This window comes from Crocodylus siamensis, chromosome 9 (genome assembly GCF_052110815.1).
Source record: "Crocodylus siamensis isolate JL-2025a chromosome 9, ASM5211081v1, whole genome shotgun sequence".
Taxonomy (NCBI): domain Eukaryota; kingdom Metazoa; phylum Chordata; order Crocodylia; family Crocodylidae; genus Crocodylus; species Crocodylus siamensis.
Genome location: NC_143403.1, coordinates 20,197,776 through 20,223,455, shown reverse-complemented (window position 1 = coordinate 20,223,455; position 25,680 = coordinate 20,197,776). Strand labels below are relative to the sequence as shown.

Sequence of the window (25,680 nt, the reverse complement as noted above, 5' to 3'; positions counted from 1 at the left end):
GGTTTTTTACCTCCCCGCCTGCCCCCGCACGCCTCCAGGGAAGGAATCCCACCCGATCCACAGCTCACAGATACACCCCGCCGGGCCAGAGGGGCGGCCTCCCACCGCCACCTCCCTCTCTGCAAAAAATGAAGTTCATTTCCTCCCTATGGGGCCTTTTTCCCATCTTGTACCCTCTATACTTCTGTTACCATCTTGTACCCTCTATATTTTCCTCCGAGCCTGACAAAGAGACTCGGATCCTGAGAGCCTGGCGAAAAGGACCATTTCCTGGCGCTTTCCCAGAAAAAGCGATCCTTTTTGGACGGTGTGTTTCCCCCCCCCCAGTCTGCGGCACGGGGAAGACGTGCCCGGGTGCGAGCGCGGAGCCCCCTCCCCTCCCCTCCCCGGGCCGAGGCCGAGGCCGGGGCCGAGGCCGGGCCCGGCTCACCTGGCAGCGCCCCGACGTGCAGCATCCCCAGCACCGCCGGCTGCAGGCGGCCGAGGAGCGCCGAGAGGCGCATGGGACCCGGCCCGGCCGCTGCCTTCCGCCCGCGGCCGCCGGCGCCTCCCCCGGCCCGCCCCGTCCAGGCCCGCCGGGCCGGCCGCTGCCTCCGCGCGGGCCACGTGTGCGGGAGGCGGCCCCGCGCCAGGCGTTTAAATGTCCCGCTCGGCGCAGCCCGCGCCCTGCGCACGGGCTGGAGCGGCGGCGGCGCCGTGAGGCTGCCCGCGCCGAGCTCCCGCCCTGCCCTGCCCTGCCCTGCCCCGGCTCATCCCGCCCGCCCGCGCGGGGCCTTTGTGCGGCGCCATGCGCAGCGAGAGGTGAGTCCGCCCGCGGGCCGGGAGCGGGGCTGGGCCAGGCCCGGGCCTCCCCGCCCGCCGCCCTGCCTCTCACCGCGTCTCTCGGCAGTGCCGGCTCGGGGGAGAAGGTCCCCGCCAAGGCCCAGGCTGCTGCCGACGCTGCCATGCGAGCCCGGAAGAGGAAAGCCGACGTGGGCACGGTGAGTGCAGGCTGGGGCAGGTAAAGCGGGGCTCCTGGCCCCTGGGGTCCGGCCCCGCTGCCTGGGCAGGTGTGGCGCCCCTCGCCCCTTAGCACGCGCTTGTCTTCTCCCCCCCCTCCTTTCTGCTGTAGTTCTTGCAGGATCCGGATGATGAAATGGCCAAAGTGGAAATGGGCAAGAAAAAGCAGTGCAGCAACCAGGTAACCGACCCGGCTCGGGATTCGGGGGTGCGAGGCCCCTGTGATGTTTTTCCTTGTTTCAGCAAGGTGATGCCCGTGGCAGCACCAACTAGTCCCACTCCCACCCAGGTCACTTACAAAAAATACATACAAAATGGGGAAAACTCTATAATTTTACACGCTGTTTTCTTAGATCCTTTGCCGTCGCGGAATAGATGAGACCCATATTGGTCAAACCAAAGTAGGGTTACCAGACATCCTGGGTTCGTACACTTTTTTTTTTTTAAATGTATAAAGGTCTGATCTTGCATTGAGCTCTGCACGAGTGCACAAAGGTCCTCCATCTTTGTACAAATGTGCATGGCAGGATTGAAGACTTGAAGACAGATGTCCCATGTAACGGTTGGTTAGCATGGACCCAACTGGAATTGCCCTTTTCAGACATGAATTCATGGGGGGAAGGGTATGCTTTCATCATTCCTGCCCCCACTTGTTCTCACTTTAGCAAGCATTGTTGTCAAAATGCCAGAAATCAAAAGGTGTAGAGTTAAAATTTGGAAAGCCACATGCTCTACACCAATGCATGCATAATGCAGCGGGGAAGCGCTGCATCTAGACTTTCTCTAGGTGGGGTGGAGTAGAGTAGTTTCTACTAGAGCACTTGAGGCTCTGAGATCCGGCCAATAGACAAATGTTAGGAGGGAGGAGATGTCACTTAACAGGCATAGTCAGCTTTCTGAAACTCCTCTGTGACTTAAGATATCTCAGTTTTGAGATTAAAACCCTGGACAGTCTAGGTTGCGTGTTCATTGCAAACTCGGCTTCCACTTTTTTTGTTTGGCAAACTTGGGGTTCTGCCAGTTGCTGCCCCACACTTTATATGTAGTATCAGATATGTTAGTTTTTTAACTGTCTTTGTGAACTTGGGCGCCTTTGGAAATGGATGCAGAATAAATTTGACCAAGGCACAGAAAAATACAATACATAGACCTCCATACAGAGCCTTCGTTGTTAGGACTTGAGCCAATTAGTGTGCGCAAAGGGTGATATTTAAGCTGCAAAAGTCATGATTTGGGGAATACAGCCCCTATTCATTCAGTATGTAGGGCTATGCATAATGTGGTACAGCTAACCAGAAGTGGCAGCTGGAAGTTTGAAGACTGACGTGCTAGCATAACAGATGGGCATCATTGTTTGGAATAGCCTCTGCTTGTTGCAACTGTGTATACTAGTTATCAGTCAACATATTAAGTAGGGCTCAAATGGTGAACATTTAATGAGAGGATCTAGTTTTCCCTTCTGTCTCTCTGCAATATATTAAACTAATTTCTCACTTCTGACAAGGGGGCTTTTATCTTCACCACAATTCCTCCTTCCCTGAAGTGGTGTGTTTTGTTTTGGGGGGTTGTGAATAATGTTCTACTAAAATTCTTAGTGCAAACTAAGATATTTACCATCTTCCCCAAAATGACAATGGAAAGAAAAACTTGAAACATGTTTAGCAAGGAGGCCTACAATAACTCTTCTTAAGTTCCAGAACTAGGTATAACATTACGGTGTATATTAGATTCAGTCTGTTGGAGCGATCTGTGAAACAATTGGCATATGGAAACAGAGCTACAGTCCCAGAGTGTAAATTAAAATATAATTTCTGGTAAAGCCTCATGGCACTGAAGAGAATTGAATTAAGTTCTGCAACTCTGTTTTATAGATAAAATGGGTACCTCTTCCCATTTAGAGAAGATTCTTTGTTGTAACAAAGCATCCAGATTGCTGTGGATCTGTAAAATGATGAAGCTAACATTTGGCTGCACAGCAGCAGCTCTTCAGTCTGTGGTGTGACACAAGCTATTCTCTGATATAAATTGCCATGGGCCACTAATGAGAATATGTATGCCATTTCAACAGTAGTGTAGCAGGCTTGTATGAGATCTAGCAAGAAAGCAAGATGGTATGCAGCAATGGTATAACTAACTCTAATGTGCTGCACTGGATTTATTGCCTCTTGCACGTACCACGTGACATTCACATTAAACTGTTCAGGCTCTGTTTTGCTCCGTGTATAAAGTAGCACTGTCACATCCCACTTATGGCATGTTCATGCTCAATTCATTAGTTGGTTTCTGTTGAACATAAGGCCCAGGCTTTTAATTAGGATGCTGTTACCCTTTATGGGATGAAAGGGTTGTTATATCATCAGGCTGGTAGAAGCGGAATCCTGCGTTTCATTTTGAAGATAACTGGTACTGTTGTAATTCGCTTAGCATTTCCCAAATGGCTCGTGGTCACTAACTTTTGTGTACAGGTATGCTTCCAACATTTGTTGTGAAACACCGCTCCTCTAAACAACTATAATCATTTTTACATATCTTAATAAAGAATGATTTGGGTGAGGTTTAGTAACCCACAGAATCCTTTGATGTAAATCATGTAGCCTACTGAATTTTAGGGTAAGGAATTGAAACTAGAGCTGCTCAGAAACTTTTCAATGAAACTTCCTTTGGAAAAGGGTAACTACTTGAAATGGAATAAGACAAACCAGTTTATAACACTTTTGGAAGTTTTTTTTTTTTTTTTTTTTTAAAAAGTCCAATGAAATATTTCATTTCAACATACCTTCAATACAGGATTCTCTTAGAGTTCTTAATTTAGGATAAAAAGACCAAATCTCTTCAGGCTCACAAATCTAAGGTTTTAAGCTTGTCCTTATTTGGGACAGGAAAACTCGAAGTTATTGGAAAATATAGGATGGAAAGATGATTTTTTTTATCTAGCTCTGATTGAAACCTCAAGCCCCAGTAGTCCTCCTCTCTCATCTTCCACTCCTTTCCTTATCCCCCCACTTTACTTTGTTTTCTTCCCTTTTTGGTCTGGAAGTTGTAGAACTGTTTTCTGAGGCTTTCTTGTGGCATAACACTTTAACAAGAGCTGTCATTATTCGCAAGCATATTGCAAAAAATATATTAAGCTTTTAGTTTTACGGACTGGCTGCCAGCTGTTGGGTTTTTGTGTTTTGTGTGTGTTTTGTTTTTTTGGCAGAGCAGGGGAAAAGGGTCTATTTGTATCTCTTCTGCAGTTTCCAACCTGCATCCTTGTTCTTATCTTTCTTTCAGTTCTGAGTAGGATGATGCTTTAGTTTGTGATTGGAGCTGACCATATTTGCTTGGTTAGTCTTGTCAGCCCTCACCTACTTCTAACTTTTTTCTTCCATCCATGCTGTTAAGTTTCTTTTAAATGGGGGCTGGAGGTGGTTGTGCATGTGTTGCTTTGTCACTGTCTTGCTGAACTCTGATCTTGGCTCGCATTCCCCCTAGGTCCTGTTCCAATGTGGAAATCTATGGACCAGAGGACTCCTTCCTACACTGCTGAGATTCTCAACTGCAGCTGTCACTCTCTGGCTGTAGAGGAGCAGATTGCAGCTCCTGGATTTGGGGGCAGGCCCTTTGTAAAACTAATCTGAGAATGGCAAAAATTTAAACTCGTTTTTACTCTTAAACTTCTTCTTAGATTTTCTCTTTCGCAGACAGCAATTTAACAATCTTTCCTGTTCCTCAAGGTCACAGCTCTGATGTAACATAGTTTTTGATACTTCCCACATAGACTTAGCAAAAGTATCAAGTTAATCTATGCTTACTTTCAGGATCTCCGGAGTCTGCTTAGTCATCTTCACTTCCTGTCATCATACTCTTAAGTCAGAGTTTTCCCTCTATGTATTTTTGTATCCCCCAGATATTTACCTTGTTGTTCTTCAGTCTCTCTAAAATAGTTCCTCTAAAGATAAACTACCTTGCTTGCTACCCTCTCCACAACAGCCCCTCCTTCTGTCATTTCGCAGGCAATCTCAACATCAAGACTTAGCCCCTTCTGCAAGCCCTGATTTATGTTTTGCTCTGTTAAGTTTCATGCCTAACTTTTTTTCCTGTTTGTCCTTTCCCCCACTCCTGTTTCTGAATGTTTCTCCATGCTGTATTTTCATCTAGTTTGAAAAGTTTTCCCCTGTTCCTGTTTCCTTTTGACACGAAAAATTTAATCCCTAATAAAGTGGTCTGTGACCTGTGGCTTGCCGGCCATTTGTTGTTTGAGACTCTGGGTTGATGGTGGATATTTCAATTTAAAAAGTTAAAATTGAAGTTGATAGAAAAAAAATTAAGGTTTCATTCACTGCCTACAGAGTAAGTACTGTTTCCTAAGTATTGTTGCCCAAACGTCAGCATAGTTGGGAACCACCGAGCTACTATGCCCTGGCACCTGCATGGTTTTACTACTTTATTAAAGGGAAAACCTGAACTTCATTACCAAATCACATCTTGCCATTTCTTTCAACCTCTTCTTGCTTGCATGTGGCCTGTTTTTAAATAGGCTGGCACTGTCTTCTCTTTTTCAGTTGCCTGGCATGATGAGCACTTTAGAGATGTTATATAATAATGTGACTCCCTTAGCTGTTATCCAACCCACTGACTGTTGATTAACTGATATGAGAGAGGTTCTCAGAGGACTGACAGCTGTGCCTGCCATACAGTTAGGAGACAAAGTGTGGCTAAAGTCTAACCCAGAAGCTGGACAAAAATTGACCTAAAGCAGTGCTGATGTGATACTTGTACTCCCAAACTTTCAGTTCAGAGGTGGTCTGCCAGCCACTTGCTCTGAATGATACCTTGCACTCCCCCAAAATGTAATGGTAGAGCAAAAGCAGCATTTGGCTATTGAGGCAGCTGTTCACATGGCTGTGATGAATTTACATGCATAATAATAAAAAACCCCTCTCAATAAAAGAAAACTGCCTATCTTCCTTGGCCATTGGCTCAAATAGCACAAAGCACTTTTCACTATGAGTAAACTCTGAAATGTGGTTTTGGCTCTGAACTTAGTACTAGAGTATAGCCATGTTGCTGGAAAGGGACATCCTTTGTCAGAAAGGCTGAGTCTGGGTTTGGATTCACAGGTTCCAATGTTTAAATAAATGTGTGTGTGAATTGTAAAATTACATAATCTTTATTTCTTTAAAGCAGTTCAAGGAATTATTTTTTTCAGTGATATTAATGCTTTTTAGCCTGCTAGTGCTACAAAGTGTAGCGCTTTACAACAAGATGGCTGCCTGCAGTGCTAGCTTAAATGTCAGGTTTTAGAATAAATATCTGCATATTCCTGGTGATTGTGGGGCTTCTAATTTTATGCGTTTTCAAGATATTGAGATAAAGAAAATAAGTTCTTTTGTAGAAACTCAGATAGTGATTTTATGCTAGTGTCATGTTTCTTAAAGTTTCAGTTTATGAAGATAAGCCTTTTAAAGGAAAGAAGAAGCTAGATCTGGGTCCTGTTCAGAATAAAAAGAACAAGTTGTAACGCATGAAATGTCAGATGCCTGTTTGCTGGCTTCTTTGTATGAATGACCAAGTTGCACATTTCTGTTGAGAGAAAGCATCTGCATACATTTATGTGCTTTTCTTAACTGTTGAATGTATTCTAAGTAGAAAACAAAATGCTTGCTCTTTTGTCTTATCAAGTCCATGAGATGAATGAGTAGCTCAAAACCTCTGAAAGATTAAGACAAAATAGAACTAGAATTCCTCATTGCCTGTGCTCATTACCAGTGACATTTTGCATGAAAGCAGGCCACTTGTCTGGTAGTCCCATCTCTTATTCCCCACCTGAAGCCTTGATTTGTAAAGGGATTAGGACTTCAGGTGGGCAATAAGCAGATAGATTCCCAGAGACGCTGCTTTCATGTGAAATGTCCTTGGCAAAAAAAACCCCAGAGCAACAGAACTTCCCAAATAAAACGCTTTGTTTTGTTTTATGGGGTGTCCATAGCCTTCCAAACCCAAAACATGAAAAATAACTGGGCTTGTTTAAACTCAGCAATTGAAAGCCTTGCCTGGTTTATGCTAACTAGTTGTCTAAAAAGCTGTCTTGTAGTCTCTGCATCAGGCATAAGAGCTATAAAACTAGGCTCAATGCTACATATCTTCTTTCCTTTTAACAGTCATCTTGGAATAATGATGTCCACAAAAATCCCCATATGCTTATCCCAACACCTGATAAAGATGATGACTCGGTTAGCGTTGGTTATTCTCATTTTGTACCCCTGGGCCTCACTCCAGCCAGAGCTTCTCCGTTACCAGTTCTGGGGTAAGTATACTATTTCCCCTTTGCCTTCCCTTCAATTTCCTTTTTGCTCTTCAAAGTTTTGAAACTTTAACATACTTCACTTTTTTTTTTTTTTTCCTTTTTCCTTAGCTGGGGAAATAGAGATGAAGTATGGAAAAATATGATAAACAAAGAACAGACCTATGTGAGGGATAAACTTTACATGCAAAAGCACCCACTCCTGCAACCTAAAATGAGAACAATTCTTCTAGACTGGCTAATGGAGGTGAGCTTTGCTGTCTTGCTAACAGTCTAAGGATGCTGCAGGTTGGTGAAGAAGCATTCTGAATAACATTTTTCCCACCCCCTTCCTTGCACAAACCACCTAACATGAACTGTATCTGTGAATTTTGCCTAATATGTTATGCATCAGAATATTAGTTAACTCAGGCTGACAGGTTGGGGTGTCTTGGTATCAGATAAGGAGAACTTAATGGCACAAATTTCAGGCATTCAAGACCTGATCAAATTTTATTTTCATATTTAACTGTCCTATTATTGGACTATAAAAACACTTGTAAATATGGAACATAAGTGCTCGTCTATCCCTTTACCTTTAAAAAAGTTTATATATTTTGTGATTGTGTTCTAGACTAAAGTAGCTTAAATGAGCCTAAATTGGGGTTATGTAGAAGTGAATAAACTGAGAACTGTGATATGGCTCATAACATCTCATCATTCTAATATTGTCTGCATATATTATGTGGCGCACAGTTCTTTCTAACATGACAGGCTTGGAATGAAACGATGTTTTTGTTAAATACCAATGTTTAACAGTAGCTTGCAGTTCAGCTTGGAAAATTGACAGCCATTCTGTTTTTCCATTCATAATCGCACTAAAATTTTTATCACACTTTCTCTGGACTGTTGGGAGGATGTGTACATGTTTGTGAAAATGGAGAAATGATTCTTTGCAAATGCACAAAACAAAGCACCTGGTGCTCTCTTGTATTTTAAAAACACCTCGATTTTTGGCTTCTTTTGAGGGGGGAGAGGGGGTTTTGTTTAAAACGGTTGTTTGGTATTGACTTCCACAAGAAGAAAAAGGCTGGTCAAGGTGCTGAGACCACTTAATTTTAAGTCTCTTAACCAACTTAAGATTTGTTCTCATTTTTTCGTGATGTTGAAAGCTACTGTGGGAACTATAGATTACTAGATTTCTTGCTTAGTGTTTTAGCTACCATGTTAGTTGTTCATTTTAATGTATTAAATCTTTTTTTGCAGGTTTGTGAAGTCTACAAGCTTCACAGAGAAACCTTTTACTTGGCACAAGATTTCTTTGATCGATTTATGGCAACACAACAAAATGTTGTAAAAACCCTCTTGCAGCTTATTGGGATTTCATCTTTATTCATAGCTGCAAAGCTGGAGGTAAAATTTTGTAGTCTACCTATGCATTTTCCAACTAGGTGTGAGGCGGGGTGTGTGTGTGTGTGTGTGTGTGTGTGTGTTTTGTTTAACAGTAGGTTCATCTTTTGTTTTTGTAGAAGTTCTTCCTAAGTGAATGATTTAATGCAAGCAGGAAGGACCTCAGGTTTTTTACAGTATCCTGTCTAGTATTTTCTAGGCTAATATGAGAATTTTTCGTAGTATAATATCCCTTTTCCTATTTTAGGGAATATTCTAATACTGCAAAGACTAACATACATGTCGTTTAGTTATCCTTGATAATTTTATGAGGTTTCAAAGCTGGTCTCAGGATCTAGAGACCACTTCTTCAAAGTACTTTCATAGCTAATAGTGGAAATGGATGACGTAATTCAAGTTTTCCTTTTAATTGCCTGAACAAGCCTAATGACTAAACCAAATAACTTTTTTCCTGAGCTTTAACTCTAAAAGGTGAAGAAGAGTGTAAGTCTCTGGAATGTACTGCATTCTCTAGGGCTGTTCCCTGGCACAAATCCTTGCTTTTGTTCTAAATCACAAGAACTCATTTGTGAGCTTTTCTGTGTGCTTAAGGTAAAATTATACCTGTTGAGGGGGCAGAAGGGTGGGGAAGCCTAGTTGCCTGATATCTTAGAAAAGCATTTATTCTCTTGAGTTAAAGACTACTAGAGTTACTCTAGAAGGAAAGATGCTAATAGTTTAACAGATTCTAAGTAGTCTCCCAGCTACCAGTGATCAACTTGATCATATTAGTGTGCCTGTAGACATGTGGGATGTCTGCTCTGACATGCTGTAATTGTAGCCCTTCAGAGCAGATTGAGTTCATCAGCTCTGCTCAAGTGTGCTAATTGGCACACTCCAGCAGCTTTGGCATCTCATGTACTTGGCATCCTTGTGCTTCAAAATGGTGGCAGGGCACTTTAAATAAACTTGTTCAATGAGCTTTAGTTAAAGTGTCCCCACCACCATATATTCAGCATCCTGCATTTCAAAATGAAGTGCTGCAGGCACTTTAATTAGAGAAGCTGTCGAGAGCCACTCTAATGAAAGTGCCCCCTGGTCCCAGAGCATATCTAAAGGCACCCATATCTAGCTTGCTACTTGGACCAGACAAGCTCTAGGGTGACGGGCTTTTTTTGTACTACATCTGGTTGGGCATTTTTTTTTGTACTACATCTGGTAGGATCCCAACCATTTATAATGGTTGGGATCCTGAAAAGCCTGCTGGGTCAAGTTGGTCCCAAGAACAGTTTTTGTTTAATGGATTTTCTTCTGAGACATTTTCTACCGGGGTAGGCAACGTTTTTTTGGCTGGAGTGCTGAAAAACACCACAATGCTTCCCTTGGAAGGTGCCGGAGTGCCGGCATGCCAGAAAAACGAAATGAGGGCAAAGGGTACATAGCAGGATGCCCTGCCTGGGCTCTGACTGCCAGCAGCTACCTTTTTGGCTCTGGGTAGCTGCTAGAGCCCGGGCTGCTCCCAGCAGGGCTTGCAGCTACCCAGAGCCAGGGCCGACTGCAGCCGGGAGGCTCCAAACAGCTGCACCAGGCTCCAGCATCAGCTCCATACCAGTGTGTGCACCTGAGCGTCAGAGTGGGCGATGGGAGGAGGGGCTTGAGGCAGTGCAGTCCTGGTCTCTCCCTCACTCCCGGCACGGAGGTAATGGCTGGGTTCTGGAGCCCGGCGCAACTGTTTGCAGCCTGCTTGCTGCAGTTGCCCAGAGCCCAGGCTGTAAACGGCTGCGCCGGGTTCCCCTGCCATCACCTCCATGCCGGGAGCGGGGGAGAGACCAGGGCTGCGCTGCCTCAGGCCCCTCCCCCACTGCCCGCTCCAGCGCCCAGGTGCACATACCAGTATGGAGCCTGGCACAGCTGTTTTGGAGCCTCCTGGCTGCAGCCAGCCCTGGCTCTGGGTAGCTGCTGCCGGCAGGGAGCCGGACTGCTTCCAGCAGGCAGCTGGGATGCTGCAAACCCTGCTGGGGCTCCGTCACTGGCAGCAGTTACCCAGAGCTGGGGCTGGCCGTGGCGTACCGAGTAAAATGGCCTTGCATACCATACTCGGTATGTATGCGGGGGGTTGCTGATCCCTGTAATACACCATTCAAGATTGAAGTGATTATATTTAAAGCTCTTTTTCCTTCATTTTAGTTAGTATGTAAGTTAAGGACCATGACACATCCTTTGCATCTACTTTAGCATGCACTGATCCATCAAAAGATGGAAGTTGTGAACTAGAGACGTGATATCTCAATTAGACACTTTAATTGGAAAAATAATTTGTTTCTTTGACTTAATCATGCACCTTGGCTTATGTGAAAGTCAAGATTTACATGGCCTTAAATGTTTGGTTTCTACGTGTGGAACTATCTACTTCATACTTCTTGAATTTATAAATTGGATGTTTTATTTTCCAGGAAATCTATCCACCAAAGTTGCACCAGTTTGCTTATGTTACAGATGGGGCTTGTACAGAAGATGAAATTCTCAGTATGGAACTGATCATTATGAAGGTAGTTTATGAAATTATAACCACTAACCTTCCTGTAAGAAGCAAAGCATGGTGTAATCATAGTCTACAGCACAGCTACAATGATTTATTATAATGTATTATTGTGGATCTTTTTCTGTAGTTAAAAAATTGTGCTCACATAGTGTAACTGTGCTTCGTTAGTGTGTGGGGAAATAGTACATCATAATAGCATACCTCACAAATGCTTCAGGCAAGGTGACTTGATTTCTAGATGGGACAGTTCAGTTCTGCTGAATTAATCTCTTGAGCATCACTACACCAAATGACAGTGGTAGTCTTCCTACCAGGTAAGGATTTCAAATGCTGTGGTTGCTTCTTCAGAAGCTTGTCTGTTTCAGTTGATATGGAAGTTCTTTGTGCCTCTTTTTCAGGCTCTTAATTGGAACTTAGGTCCACTGACAATTGTATCATGGCTAAATATTTACATGCAAGTTGCATATCTAAATGAGCTTTATGAGGTGTTGCTGCCACAGTATCCCCAGCAAATCTTTGTACAAATAGCGGAGGTAAGGATGACTTCATCCTCCACACATTGTACGATTCTTGCAAAGATGTGTCTCTTACAAGGCCTTCTCCCTGTATAGCTCTTGGATCTCTGTGTGCTGGATATTGGTTGCTTGGAATATACATATGGAGTGCTTGCTGCTTCTGCTTTGTACCACTTCTCTTCCTCTGAACTGATGCAAAAGGTTTCAGGTAAATAACATCTTAATTTAAAAAAAAAAAAATGTTGGTCAACTTCTTAGACCTGAAGCTCACATACCTCTATCTCACAGGTTATGAATGGTGTGACATAGAAGAATGTGTAAAATGGATGGTTCCATTTGCTATGGCTATAAGGGAAGTGGGAAGCTCCAAACTCAAACACTTTAGAGGTATAGCTCCTGAAGATTTGCACAACATACAGACACACATAAACAGCTTGGACTTGCTGGTATGTGGTTTTTTTGGGGTTTTTTTTGATTCTGTACGCTCACTAGAGACAAAAGCTGTGTTCTATACAATTTGAAGTGTCCAGTCTAACTTTATGGCATAAGTAGGCAAGTTCATAAACCAAACATTGGAGTTCAAATCCTTTAAATAGATGTTACATATCACTTTTTTAGATGCAAAGTTATCGACTATATAAATTTGTACTTGAACTGCAGCATGCTTGGGGCAGAGACTGTCCTTTTTTACTTAGTGCCTAGCACAAAAGGGGTGTGATCCCAATTGGGGTCACTAGAGGATACTGTAGCACAAATAATTACACTAAGCTGTATTTTGCTAAGCTACCATTTCATCGATATGTGACACACAAATCTAATCTAGCTTTCTTTTTCACTACCTTTTTTCTATTATTTCACTGACTTCTTTTCTGTTTGCCTGCTGGGAATCCAAAACATGTATAGAAAAACTATAGTTGGTTCACTAAACTTGAAACAAATGAAACTTTAAATTTCTCCATTTGAAAGGCTGCTCTTAGTTATTTAAATGACCTCTTTGTCCCACTAACTAAACCAGAGGTGGGCAAGATATGGCCTGCGGGCCAGATGCAGCTTTCCAGGCCATTCTATCTGGCCCGCGGCCCCCCAAAATTCAGAAAACTAATATTTACCTGCCCCTGGCTGCCTGCCATGCAGCCCTCAATGGCTTGCCAAAACTCAGTAAGCAGCCCTCCACCCAAAATAATTGCCCACCCCTGAATTAAACTGCCACTTAACATTAGCATAGTCCAGTATCATCAATATTTTGTGATCCAAAGGTACAATTAACTGCTCCAATAAGTAAAGTAACTTATATTGAAGATGGTAATGTGCAGGTGGTTAATAGAATTACAGTTGCATGTGCCTTGTAACTTGGGAAGGGAGATTAGTCACCAATTCTGTTATTCATGTGGTTTATTGTAGTTGACTTTTAAAAACCTCTTAGAATGATCTTTAGTCACTGAAATTTACCATCTTGGACTCTAACAGCGAATACCTAATGCTGATCTTGTATAGGGAACCCCCAGAACTGATGGCATTGTCATGGCTTACATTCATTAATTAAATGTTAGTCATAAAACATCTCTTCCTGTGGTGTTTTTGTTGGTTTGTTTTGTACATTTGTATAGAACTGCAAGTTGTACTCTGGAACAGGATCTGTATTACCTGAAGCCAAAGTAAAATTTTCCAGTTTTCAATATATGGCTATAGAATTAGTACCATTTGAATTACTCCAGACTTCTAATTCTGTCACCAACTGTTTATTAACTAGTAGAGCATTTTTCTTGGCTTTGCAATAAATTCAGTAAGTTGGTATGGGTATTGAGTGGTATGTTGGCAAAACCTACAGAGGGCTTAAATTTATGTAAATCCTAGCTTTGTGATATAAGCCATAGAGCATCTGCATTTTGCTTTAATAGTGTTGGTATACCAGTGTTGGTTTTAAAATGCTAACTTTTTTTTTTTTTCCTCTCTCAATTTTAAGGACAAAGCTCAAGCAAAACAGGCCACATTGGCTGAGCAAAATAGGACTTCTCCTTTACCCACTGGTGTCCTCACACCACCACAGAGTAGTAAGAAACAGTCTAGTGGGTTGAAGCCAATATGACTATGCAGACTTCTTAAAATCGGAGACAATTTTGCTGGTTCTTTCTTCTGCTCCATTACAGAAATGCTGCCAGTGAAGTTTATAAGCTTTTATGGATTCTGAAAAGGAAACTTGCATTTTTGTTTCAGAAGAGTTTATATGTGAAATGGTTTTTATTGAATATAGATATTTTTAAATAAATGGATCAAGTATACCAGCCACTTAAATGAACACCGAAGAGTGCTCCAAATGCTGCTAAGGAGGGTGATACTTGATGTGACCAACTGTTCAGAGAAAAGGCTTGAAATTTGAGAACTGCAGCTGTGTCTGTCTGTCCTTGGATAACCTGGGATTATTCCACCAAGTCTGGACAAATAGGCATCAGTAGTCTGTGGTTATAGCTAGCTGTGGAAGACTAAAATTTAGAGCCTCTTTTCAAACTGTTGGCTTAAAATTTCATGCCTTTTTAAAACCCCTTTATGTAAATGCTGCTATGTCTGTGTATCAAGTTTTAAATAAAGATGCTGTCCAAGACAGCTGTTTTGTGTGTTGCATGCTCTGTGTGCTGAATGACACTGCGTCTAGAAGTTTGGGGGACTGAAGATAGAGGGACATCTTTTTGTTGCGATTTTAGCTGCTTTCTAGGGGTGCACCAGTAGAGATTTTGGGAGCAGATACCGATAGCTGATATTTTAAGGAGGCATATCATGACTGATAGCAATCCAATTTTCTGATACAGCTTTGTGTAGCTGGTAACTCTGGTGTGGTGGAAGGGGCAGGTTAATATCCCCCTGCAGTGAAGGAGGGATGGGGCATGAGATGGAACTGCAGCTTGTTTGGCGGGGGGGTTAGTTCCTGCTGTGCACAACCTGGGAGGACGTGGTGGATGGGGGAGCACGTGCTCCAATATCCCCACGGAATGGGATGGGATGGGCAGGCTGGAGCTGGACTGGGCTCTTCTTGGCAGGGAGTGGGCTGGGGGGGGCTGCAGCCACCCCAAATTTCACTGTAGCTCCCTCCCACCATAGCACCACTCCCAGGGCTGCAGCTGCTGCTGCTGCTTGCCCACCCAACAGGCCCCAGCTCTTCCTGGAGTGTGGGCAGGGGGTTGAACCAGGGCTGCACTGGGCAAGTGGTGGCGGTGCTGGAAGAGGGGTGTGGTAAAATCTGGGGTGGCTGCAGCACTCCCCATAGCTGCCCCCCAGCACTGCTGCCACCTGCCCAGAGCCCAGCCCTGAGCAGCTCCAGGGGCACCCCTCCCCCGTGCCCTCTCAGGGTGTGCACAGCAGCGAGAGCTGCCCTCCCCCCAAACCAGCTCCAGCTCCATCCTACACCTACCCCACCCTGGCTGGGCAGTGCCTAACCCTGCCCCCTCCCTCTCCTCACCACGGGGCATTGATCTACCCCCCTTCCCCCTGCTCCTTCCACCACACCAGACTTACCAGCTGCACACAGCTCTTCACACTGCTGGGCTGTGCTCCTTGCTGCCTGCCTGCTGTGCAGTGCTGTGGCTGAGTGCATACATAGGCATTTATTGTCCACTTCAGGTCAATTTTTCTGATACAGCCAACCAGTCTTTCACATTGTCATGCCATTTATTTTTCCAAATGTTGCTGAGCAATCCCTTTTGCAAATGCCACTGAATTTTGGGAGGGTTTTGGCATTAATTGCATTACATGTCCTTGAACTGAGGTTGAGGAATTGGATGAGCATAATAAATTAAGAAAGCCAGGTTGTTTGTTTGTTTGTTTGTTTGTTTTTTTTAAAACTAAAATTTGCTGGTTCCTAACTATTTGGAAGTAAGTTACTTTTTTTGGAGGAGGGTGGGGGAGATCTGATCAGACCTGAAGTCCAAATATAGTTCTCAAACTTTAAATTCAGGGCTCCCTCTGACTTTTTTCTTTTTCATTAGTGACACCTTAATTTTTCTCTCACCTGCATTGGATTTACCTGATGACCCTAAAAATAAGCCCTTCCTGGTCCAGCCCCATCTCCTGAAAACAGAGGCACACAGGGCAGATGAAACTATCCTGCATACCTCTTTCCTGGGGTTCAGAGGGGAAGATGGAGGAGAGACCAGGAAGAGCAACTGCTTCTGCCTGCTTTAGGCTTATCAGTTCACCCAGTGGAGGCAAGGCACATCTGTTCAACAGCCCTTCTCAGTTTGGCAGTGCGTAAGACATGCAGGGCAGTATTGCCTAGCTGTGTCAGTAGCACCTGTGCTGCGGCACCCCTAAAAGGGTCTCGCATCACTCTGGGTGAGAACCATTATCCTGATGCATTTATTTGGTCAAGTGTCAGGTAATGCAGGTAATAGTTTTAAATGGATCAGTTAATAGTATGTTGGCGGGGTACCACCTGTTCCTCTGGTTCTGTCCTGCTATGACTTGAATCTTTTGAAGGGAGGAAAAGAATTAATGAGATGTTAGTTGGTACCCACGGGATGACCAGTCCTGACCCGTTATGTTGATCAATGTACTTTATTGCTGTTCTTATCTTTTCACTTACAGCAGCCCAAGTTAGAGGCGGCAACCAGCTTGAGTCTCTCGTTGGATCACGCAGGGACTCGAGAGGAGACCTGCGGCTGCTGGATCTTTCAGGTAAGTGTTGGCAGGTGGCTCAATGGGGTTAATTGTCTAGTTAGTAGTTTAGGTGTCGGGCAGCTTTGACTCCATACTGCCTGATCACATAGTCTGTGGCTTGCTCCCTCCATACAGATTCAAAATGCAATCCCCACTCATTTGCTCATAAATCATTAAAGAAAAATGAGTCTCCTCGCCTGAGCTTTGTATGCCGCTGCTAATTGCCTTATTAGTGGTGGGCACCCTCCGGGCTCCTTGCTCTACACGGGTGCATGAACCTCAGGAGAGCCTGGGGTTAGCCCCCCCCCCCCCCCCCCCCCGAGGATCAGCTTCTGGTGTCCCCAGATGCCCCAGTTCCACTGGGCTCTGGCCCAGGAACGGCCCTCTCCCTCGTTAAGAGACTGTTCGGCAACACTCGCTCATTGCGGCGGGTCTGCTGCCTGATGCCTCTGCCTTTTTCCCGTGCTCTTTGGCACCCCGGAGTTTGCCAGCAAGGTGGTTCTTCAGCTGTTGCCTGCCACTCCCTTCAGGGATCCCCCACTGTCCCTGGTGCCAGGGAATTTATCGGATAGATGATTTTTCCCAGGCATAGCCCCGCTGCTTCCTTCAGGGATCCACTGCTCCACATCTCTGTTTTGTGCATACTGGATACCTCCTGAGCTTTGCCCCTTCCCAGGGTCCATCCAGGTCTCCGGCAAGACCTCTTTTCTTCTTCCAAGTTCCATCGTCCGTCATCTTCACATGGTGCCCGAAGGCATTTTCTTTGGGGCTTTCCCTTTCTTTTATCCCTAAAGCTTGTTTGTCATTGGCTGCCCGTGCAGGGGTGGGGAGTCTTCTCCCAGCTGTCAAGGATTTTCCAATATTGGTTGCATACCACAGGTGTTTTCAACCTTTTTTTAACAAGTGTACCCCCTTGGTGGCTGTGGCTGGAGGCGGGGGGCAGGCCTTGCACGGGGCGGCCACTACTGTCACCCACTGTGCGCCACTTTTTTCTACAACTAGTCACATGTGCAGCTCCGTGGGCTTCTGACAGGCCTTGGATAGAGGGGCACCACTGCCCTTGCCACCCCCTCCCCCCTGGCCCTGCTCCTGGAAGGCAGTGGCATGGGGTAGTGGGTAGCAGCACAGGGTGGTGGCAGCGGCCACCATGTGCAAGCCCCCCTGCCCCATGTCCATCTGCAGAGGGGTGCTGCTGCCCTCTACTCCTCTCCACCACTGTTCTCCATCCCTCCCCACACATGACCTTTCCAAGTACCTCTACATATAGCCCTAGCATACTGGATCAACACCAATAAAAGGAAAACTAACCTATCAGGTTTTTTTCATTTTTTGGCCAGCGTATCAGATTAATGTTCACCAATAAATACAATATTCCTTTTGGCTGTGGCCCTTGGACACCGTGTGCATGTGCGCAGCTGCGTGCATGCTCATGGCCAGGGATGCAGCTGGGCAGTGTGGAGCGCAGCACCCTGCATGCAAGTCTGTAGATGGGAAGGTGTTAGGAGTGGCAGATCAAGGCTTCCACCGTGAGGGAGGGAGTGGGGCTGTGGGGGCTACCTAGCCAGGGCAGTGAATGGGACCTAGGGTGGGGAGCATGATGCAGCTGCAAGAGGGGATGGGGAGGGGGGATGGCTCCCTGCCACTGTGTGCGTCCCCCCAGAGGAGTCATGCGGGGGCATGTCTCCCCCTTCCCCCCACCCCCGATTTGTTCACAGGGCATATGTGGGCTACTTGCTGTGTGCTCAGGGCTGTCTGCCTTGCTGCCTTTCCCTCAGGAGTCCCACACTGGTCACATGCCCCCTGCCTGGTTGGCAGCAGCGAGGGCAGTAAGTTGTGCTCCCCACTGCTGGATGGGCAGAGGACATGTGGCTGGCATGAGGCCCCAGGGACAGAGGCAGCAGGGTGGAGAGCCTCGAGTCCACAGTGAGCAGCCTGCATCTGTCCTTGTCCTGCTGGCTCTGCTCCTATCAGAAAGGTCCCCATGCTTAAAAATGGTTGCAGTGGTGCTTAAAATAAATCTCATTCAACAAGCTTTAGTTTAAGTTCCCCCACCACCATTTTTAAGTGCCGGGATGCTGATCCCCTGGACGAGCTGCCCATGGCTCTATTCCACTCCCTCCCTTACCTTGGGGACCTTGATCTGCCCCTTCCCCTCCACAAATGTACCTGCAGAGAGCTGCTTTCCATGCTGCCCACCTAAATTCCTGTAAACTGGTTATTGGATCGGTATTGCCAATATGGCTGGCTAATAACCAGCTATTGGTATCAGCCACAATAAATTCTTTATTGGTGCACCCCTAGTTTTAAATATCTCATTGCATCATAGCTATGCTAAGTTAGGGAATCTTTCAAAAGAATGATCCTCATCTCAAAGGTTGTAAATTGGACACTAATGGAACAGTCTCTCTTCATAAGGCCTATTCTATTGCCCTCTGATCATGTGTGTGGCTCTCCTCTGGACTTTCTCAAGCTTCTCAACATCCTTCTTGAATTGTGGAGCCCCAAATTGGATGCAGTACTCCAGCTGTGGCCTCACCAAGGCAGAGTACAGTGGGAGGATGACTTCCTGAGATTTACTTGAGAAGCATCTATGGATGCAAGCCAGAATTTGGTTTGCTTTACCAGCTGCAACGTCACATTGGTGGCTCATGTTCATCTTGTGGTCAGTCATGACCCCCAAGTCTCTTTCAGCAGTGGTGCTAGCAAGCGTAGCACTGCTGAGCCTATAATGCTGCAGGTTTTGTTTTTTCCCTGTGGTGTGCAATACCTTATATTTATTGGTATTAAACATCATCACGTTTGTATTCGCCAACTAAGCTGTATCCAAGTCATCCTGAATCACTAGCCTATCCTCAGATGGGGATGCTGTGCTCCAAAGTTTTTAGTGTCATCTGCAAACTTAGCCAGTGTGCTTCTGACACCAATGTCCACATTGGTGATAAAGATGTTAAAGGGAAGCAGTCCAAGGACAGAGCCTTGGGGGATGCCACTGGTCACAGCACACCATAATGATTCACTACCATCAACCACTACTCCCTGGGTCTGACCTCAGAGCCAGTTTCCCAGCCGTCGGACTGTAGTGTAGCTGAGGCCACAATTGGCCAATTTTTCAATGAGGAGGTTGTGGGACAACAGATAAAAAAAAAAAAAAAAAAAAGCCTTTGAAGTCCAGATATATGATGTCAATCTCTTCTCCCTTGTCCAGATGATGTCACCTGGTCATAGAAGGAGATGAGCTTGGTCAGGCAAGACCTACCCATGACAAACCCATGCTGGCTATCCCTCCAGGATGCTGCCTTCAGCCAGCTTATCCAGAAGGATTTCCTTGATGATTTTCTCCAGAATCTTACCGGGGACTGAAGTCAAGATGATTAGCCTGTAATTCCCACCCTTTCTTTAAGATGAGTACCGCGCTGGCCTTCTTCCAGTCTTCAGTTATGTCAGGACCAGCTGATTTAAAGGTGTCCAGCCTCTCAAGATGATCCTTTATTAGATCAAAACCAATGCTGGGTATAAATATGCCCTCACCCTAGCCGTCCCATGTCTTGCTAGGCAGGGCAGTCCCATTGGGCTGATGAAAGACCAATGTGAAGTACCCATTAAGCAGGTTGGCCTTTTCCTGGGTGTCAGTTATCAGCTGTCCCGCTTGGTTCAGCAGGGGTCCAGTGTTACCCCTGCTCTGTTTCTGACTCCCTACATATCTGAAAAAGGACTTTTTGTTATCTTTGATATGTGGAGCCAGATGGAGCTTGGTTGCAGCCTTGGCTTTCCTGATCCGTTCCCTGCAGATACGGACCAGTGCTGAGAACTCCTCTTTGGTTGTAATTCCAGCCTTTATAAGTCTCTCCTTTGAGGCGTAGCAGGTCCTCAAGTTCCCTGCTGAGCCAAGGGGGTTGCTGTGCCCTTTTGCTACCCTTCCTCCGAGATTGGAGGGCCATCCCTTGTGCTGTCAGGATTGCTCTCTTGAGGAGCAACCACTCCTCTTGGACTCTTCTTCCTGTTAAGTCATGGTCCCTTAGGACCTCAACAACAAGCCTCCTGAGCTTGTCAAAGTCAGCTTTCCTGAAGTCGAGGACTTCTGCATTACTGACTGACTTGCCAGCTTTGCTTTGGTGAAAACATGTTGTAACTCTTTAATACAAGTTTTAGGTTTTGCATATCTTCAGACTTAGGTCTAAGTATTTCATTGAAGAGCAGTCTCTGGACATAGCTTGTAAATGGTGATAGATTAGTTTTCAATACTAACCTTCCTGCCATTATTTCTAATGCTTTGTATAAAAGCTTAACATCAATAATGAGCACCACATATTAAACTTGCAATTGACTGCTTTATAATGGGTTGTTATACTTTTTAATTTAAGACCTTTAATTGTCTGCCCTCTCTAATAGTGAAATATTGAAGTCAGTAGAAAACATTGCAAATATGAGCATTCCGTTTCAGTTTCAGTGAAAAATAACTTTCTGGTGTACATCTTGGGTGTTTGAAGAGAAATTCAGATGTTCTGCCTTGCAGCATCTGTAGAAAGTTTACTTCTGACAAGAATACATAAAAAAGACCTTGTGGAATTCTGTTTCTTTGAACAGTTATCCTCTTTGCAAGTCTGATTTCAGTTTCATAGAATCATAGACGATTAGGATTGGAAGGGACCTCAGGAAGTCATCTAGTCCAGCCCCCTGCTCAAAGCAAGATCATCCCCAACTATATCATCCCAGCCAACACTTTGTCTAGCTGGGTCTTAAAAATTTCCAGGGTTGGAAATTACAGGTAACCTGTTCCAGTGTTTTACTACCCTTCCTGGTGAGAGTTGTTTCTCCTGATATCTGACCTAAACTTCCCTTGCTGCAATTTGAGACCATTGCTCCTTGTTCTGTTATCTGTTACCACTGAGAACAGTCTAGCGCCATCATCTTTGGAACCAACTTTCAGGTAGCTGAAGGGTGCTATTATATCCCCCCTCCGTCTTCTCTTCTCCAGACTAAATAAACCCAATTCCTTCAGCCTCTCCTCGTAAGTCATGTGCCCAGTATGCCATTAGCCTTCTTTACAACAAGTGCACAGTGTTGACTCATATTCAGCTTCTTGTTGTATAGTCCTCCTTGGAGACTGTCCCAAGCTTCCATTGTTTCTATGCCTCTTCTCTTTCAAGAGGACCATGATATCCCTATTAAGCCAAGAGGGCTTACCAGCCCTTCCGCTACCTTTCCTCTACATGGGAATGGACTTCTTTTGTGCTCTTGAGGATTGTGTCCTTGAGGAACAACCACTCTTCATGCACTCCTTTGACCTTCAGTCCCTGGTTCTGCACCGGTTCCCCTACTATTACCCTGAGCCTGTTGAAATTCACTTTTTTGAAGCCCAAAACTTCAACCCTGCTAGCTGATTTACCTGCCTTGTGATGGACAGTGAACACGATGATTTTGTGGTCACTGTAGCCCAGGCCACACTCTATATTCAAGTCGCTCACCAGATAGTCTCCTTTGGACAAGACCAAGTCTAGGAAAGTGTTACATCTGGTTGGCCCATACACTTCCTGAGTCAAGTAGAGCTCTTCGATACAGGTCAGGAAGCAGCATGACTGATCTGACTTGGCTGAGTGGGCCTCCCAAGAGATGTCTGGGTAATTGAAGTCACTCATGACTACCATGTTCCATGCGCATGTGGCCTCTGCCAGTTCTTGAGAGAACTTCAGATCGTGCTTCTCCTCCTGGTTTTGTGGTTTGTAGCGTAGACCTACAGTTAGGTCTCTCTCAGCACTGCCCCACTTTAGTTTGACCCAGAGGGTTTTGAGTTGCTCTTCTTTGGAGCTGATTTCAGCCTTCAAGGTGGTGTACTGCTCCCTCACATAGAGAGCTATGCCTCCACCTTTCTTCCCTACTCAGTCCCTTCTGTGTAGGTTGATGGCTACAATCATGTGAGGGGTCCCACTAGGTCCCTGTAATCCCTACTAGATCGTAATGCCCACTGGAGAGTAGGAGGGCTAGCTCTTCCTGCTTGTTCCCCATGCTCCTGGCATTATTGTACAGGTCCCTGACTCCTCCAATTGAGACCCTTGATTTTCTTGTCATACTGAGGGAGAACCATTCCCTTAGCTCTTGCAAGAGTAGCTGTCCTAGTGTCCCCAACTTTGGAGCTTTCTTGTGTGCCGGTCCCTGGATATGCTTCAGTCAGTGTTTCCTCATCCTCTGGCAATCTTAGTTTAAAGCCCTATCTAGAAGATTGGCCATAATGGCTGAGAACAGGGACTTACCCCCTGAGTGAGGTGGATGCCGTCCCTTCTTAGGACTCCTTTATCCCTGAAGTGTACACTGTGGTTGAAGAAACCAAAGCCCTCTTGGTAGCACCACTGTTGGAGTCGTTGGTTCACTTCAATGCATCTTTCCCTTCTAGGTTCATGGCCTGCAACTGAGAGCACAGAGGAAAAGACTACCTGTGCCCCTGACCCCTTGAGCTCAATCCCCAGAGTCCTGTAGTCACTCATAACCCAGTCTGGATTACTCCTGGCCATGTCATTCATGTCCACATAAATGAAAAGCAAGGGGTAGTGGTCAGAGGGCCGGACAAGCTAGGGATCCTCTCTGCAACATCCTGGTTGTGGGCCCTAGGGAAGAAGCAGGCCTTGTGGGCTAAGGGGTCCAGACAGCAGATGAGTCCCTCACCACCACCACCACCACCCTGCATCTCCTTTTGGGGGTGGCAGTTCACTGACTACCCACCTCCTCCTCCAGTGTCTCCATCGGAGCCTCCACATATGTGGCGAGGGAAGCATACCTGTTGTGCAGTGTCGGGGGGGGCAGCCCTAGCCCTGCATGTCCTGGAGCCTGAGACAACTGTCTTCCAGGTAGCTCCACTTGGAACTTTTCAGCCAGCCTTCTTGTTGGACACTTTCTCTATCTTCTCTTCATTCTTCAGGAGAAAAGCCTGACTGTAGTAATCATCAATCTCTTGCTCATGGGCCCTGATGGCATGAAGTCTCCTACCAGGGCCTGGAGCTCAGTCAAGGATTCCAGGGATCTCACTTGGGAGCATACATCACAGGTATGGGTGACCTTGATCCTATTCCCAGTTGCTGGCAGCCATTCCAGGCAGGGGCTCTATCTGGGTGGCGGCCAGAACCATGGGTTCTGTTTGGGTGGAGGCCTCAGTGATGCAAGGGAAGGGAGCACCAGTTGGGGCTGAGGTGGGAAAGCTAAGATGGAAGCCTACAAGCCTTATTACATAGTAAATTTAGGTGGCTTCTGGAGCTCCTAACCCCTGGATTGGCTGTAAGTTAACACCTTTAAATGGTTTAAAGCACCCATTATTTATTTTAAAGTTATGCTGCTCCAGGGCAGGAGTGCCTAGTCTGCCTAATTTTGCTCCTGTTTGCTTAAGGTATGGCCACTCCCTATAGCCATTCCACCCAAGTTGAAGTCCTCCATCATCCCAGGATGCAGTGGTCCCTTCTGAGTCAGGGCATTTGGGGATGCCAGGACACTGTGGGGCCAGGCATGGTGCCTTGTTCCCCCAGGGACATCAGACAGAGTGAGTGCCACAGCTCTGGAGAGCCCGGCAGCTGTGGTGCCCACTGGTGCTGCCCAGACCAGCTCCCTGCTCCCACTGGTGATGGCTTAAAAATGGTATTTAAAAGTTTGCTTTTTGGGAATTGGCATATATAATATAAAGCTAATTCCCCATCAAAAATGATAGCTGTTAGGGAGTGTTTACTAGGGCTGTGCAAAGCTTCAGTAGCCAATTGGATTTGAAGGAGGTTCGGCCCGATTCAGCAGCTGAATCTCCAAATCCAAATCAAATCAGGAGACCAATTAAAAGGTCTGAATTGAATCGGAAGCCTCTGAATCAATTCAGAAAAGATTCAGCACCACTTCGGAGATTTGGCCATAGACTAAACAGGCAGCAGCCCTCATCACATTGTACACAGCTGCCTCCAGACTGTCCAGTCTGTTGTGGTAGGCAGAGGGTGGAGGGAAGGGGCATTGGGGCGGGAGGGATTGGGGTTGGGACAAGCTGCCCAGCTGGGGCAGGGTGATGTGGGACTCGGGGTGGGATGCAGCCGTAGCAGCCCTGGAAGTGTGGGGGTATGCCCTGCTACCGCTTGCCCAGCTGGGGCAGGGTGTGGGGCATGATGCAGGCACAGCTTGCTCTTTGTAGAAGGGGGCAAAGAGCAGCAAGGCATAGCCCCCACTCCTAGCACTGCCGTACCTGCATCCTGCACTCTCCCGTCCCGGCTGGGCAAGCAGAAGCAGGGCATAGCCTGCCACTTGCCCAGCTGGGGCAGAGGTGCATGGGATACGGGTGCCCCAGCTGGGCAACTGGCAGGCTATGCCCTGCTGCTGCCTGCCCAGCTGGGGCAGGAGGACACAAGAGGCAGACGCAGTAATGTTGGGAGCAGGGGCTATGCCCTGCTGCCCCTTGCCCCCTGCTGCCTGGAGAGAGCCATGCCTGCATTGGACCTTCCCCCCATCCCAGCTGGGCAACTGGCAGCAGAGCATAGCCCCTGCTCCCAGTGCTGCCGTGGCTGCGGCCATGTCCTGTGCCCCCCGACCCAGCTGGGCAGCTTGTCCTAGCCCCAGTCCCTCCCTCCACTGACCACAACAGACTTGCCAGCTGCATCCAGTGTGGTGAGGACTGCTGCCTTTTTAGTCTATGGCCAAATCTCTGAAGCAGCGCTGAATCTTCAGATCCAATTTGGACGGGTTGAATTGAATCAGGACAGTGATTTGAATCACTGTCCCTCCAAATTAACTGAATCTGAAGCAAGTGCTTGACATTTCACACAGGCTTAGCATTTTAAATGTCCCCCTCTTGCTCCCCACTCCTCCCTCCCTGCCGCCTCCCCCTCCCTGCCAGGTGGTGTTGGGGCTAGGTGGCAGGGGGCACCGCCACTGACCCTTCCCACTTCCCTCCCTTTCTTCTGTCCCTGCTGCCCAGCCCTGACAACACCTGCCACCATGACCCTGCTGCCTTGCCTCCTGCCACCCCAAACCCATCTAGGCCCATGCAGTCACCTTCCCTCCTGACCACCTCCCCCTCCCTGCTAGCTATTGTCAGGGCCCTGGGTGGGAGGGGCACTGCCACTGTGACCCTCCTCCTTCACCCTCAGGCAGGGAGGCATGGGGAAGCCCTACTTGGGTGGCCGCAGCATGTTTGCCGCTGCCGCCAACTTCCCCAGCAGCAGCTCAAACTTGGGCTTGCACAGCTTGGGCCCCTGCAGCCAATCACTGCCTGCCCTCTCTGTGGCACATGTGCAGTTGGCCAGGAGTGTTACAGACAGACACACACACACACACACACACACACACACACACACACACACTAAGCCCTT

The 25,680-nt window shown here is 46.5% G+C and overlaps 1 protein-coding gene across 2 annotated transcripts; it reads left to right on the top strand.

Moving 5' to 3' along the window:
* The first annotated feature begins 648 nt into the window (after positions 1-648).
* On the top strand, positions 649-24,264 carry CCNE1 (cyclin E1). 2 transcript variants are annotated; one of them, XM_090063852.1, is made up of 11 exons: positions 649-801; positions 890-980; positions 1,112-1,180; positions 7,143-7,288; positions 7,397-7,532; positions 8,531-8,677; positions 11,107-11,202; positions 11,594-11,728; positions 11,807-11,918; positions 11,999-12,156; positions 13,674-14,324. In XM_090063852.1, the coding sequence occupies exons 1-11, from the start codon at positions 788-790 to the stop codon at positions 13,794-13,796; spliced, it is 1,227 nt and encodes a 408-aa protein (XP_089919978.1). In that variant the 5' UTR covers positions 649-787; the 3' UTR covers positions 13,797-14,324. The 2 variants fall into 2 exon arrangements, with proteins under 2 accessions (XP_089919978.1, XP_089919979.1); XM_090063853.1 differs by lacking the exons at positions 11,594-11,728; positions 11,807-11,918; positions 11,999-12,156; positions 13,674-14,324 and adding exons at positions 16,286-16,375; positions 23,268-23,393; positions 23,730-24,264.
* The last annotated feature ends 1,416 nt before the right edge of the window (positions 24,265-25,680 follow it).

Coding starts and splice junctions, on each gene's coding strand:
- CCNE1 (XM_090063852.1), top strand. Junction 8,678..11,106: donor TCATAGCTGCAAAGCTGGAG/GTAAAATTTTGT, acceptor TTTATTTTCCAG/GAAATCTATCCACCAAAGTT. Junction 11,203..11,593: donor TGGAACTGATCATTATGAAG/GTAGTTTATGAA, acceptor CCTCTTTTTCAG/GCTCTTAATTGGAACTTAGG.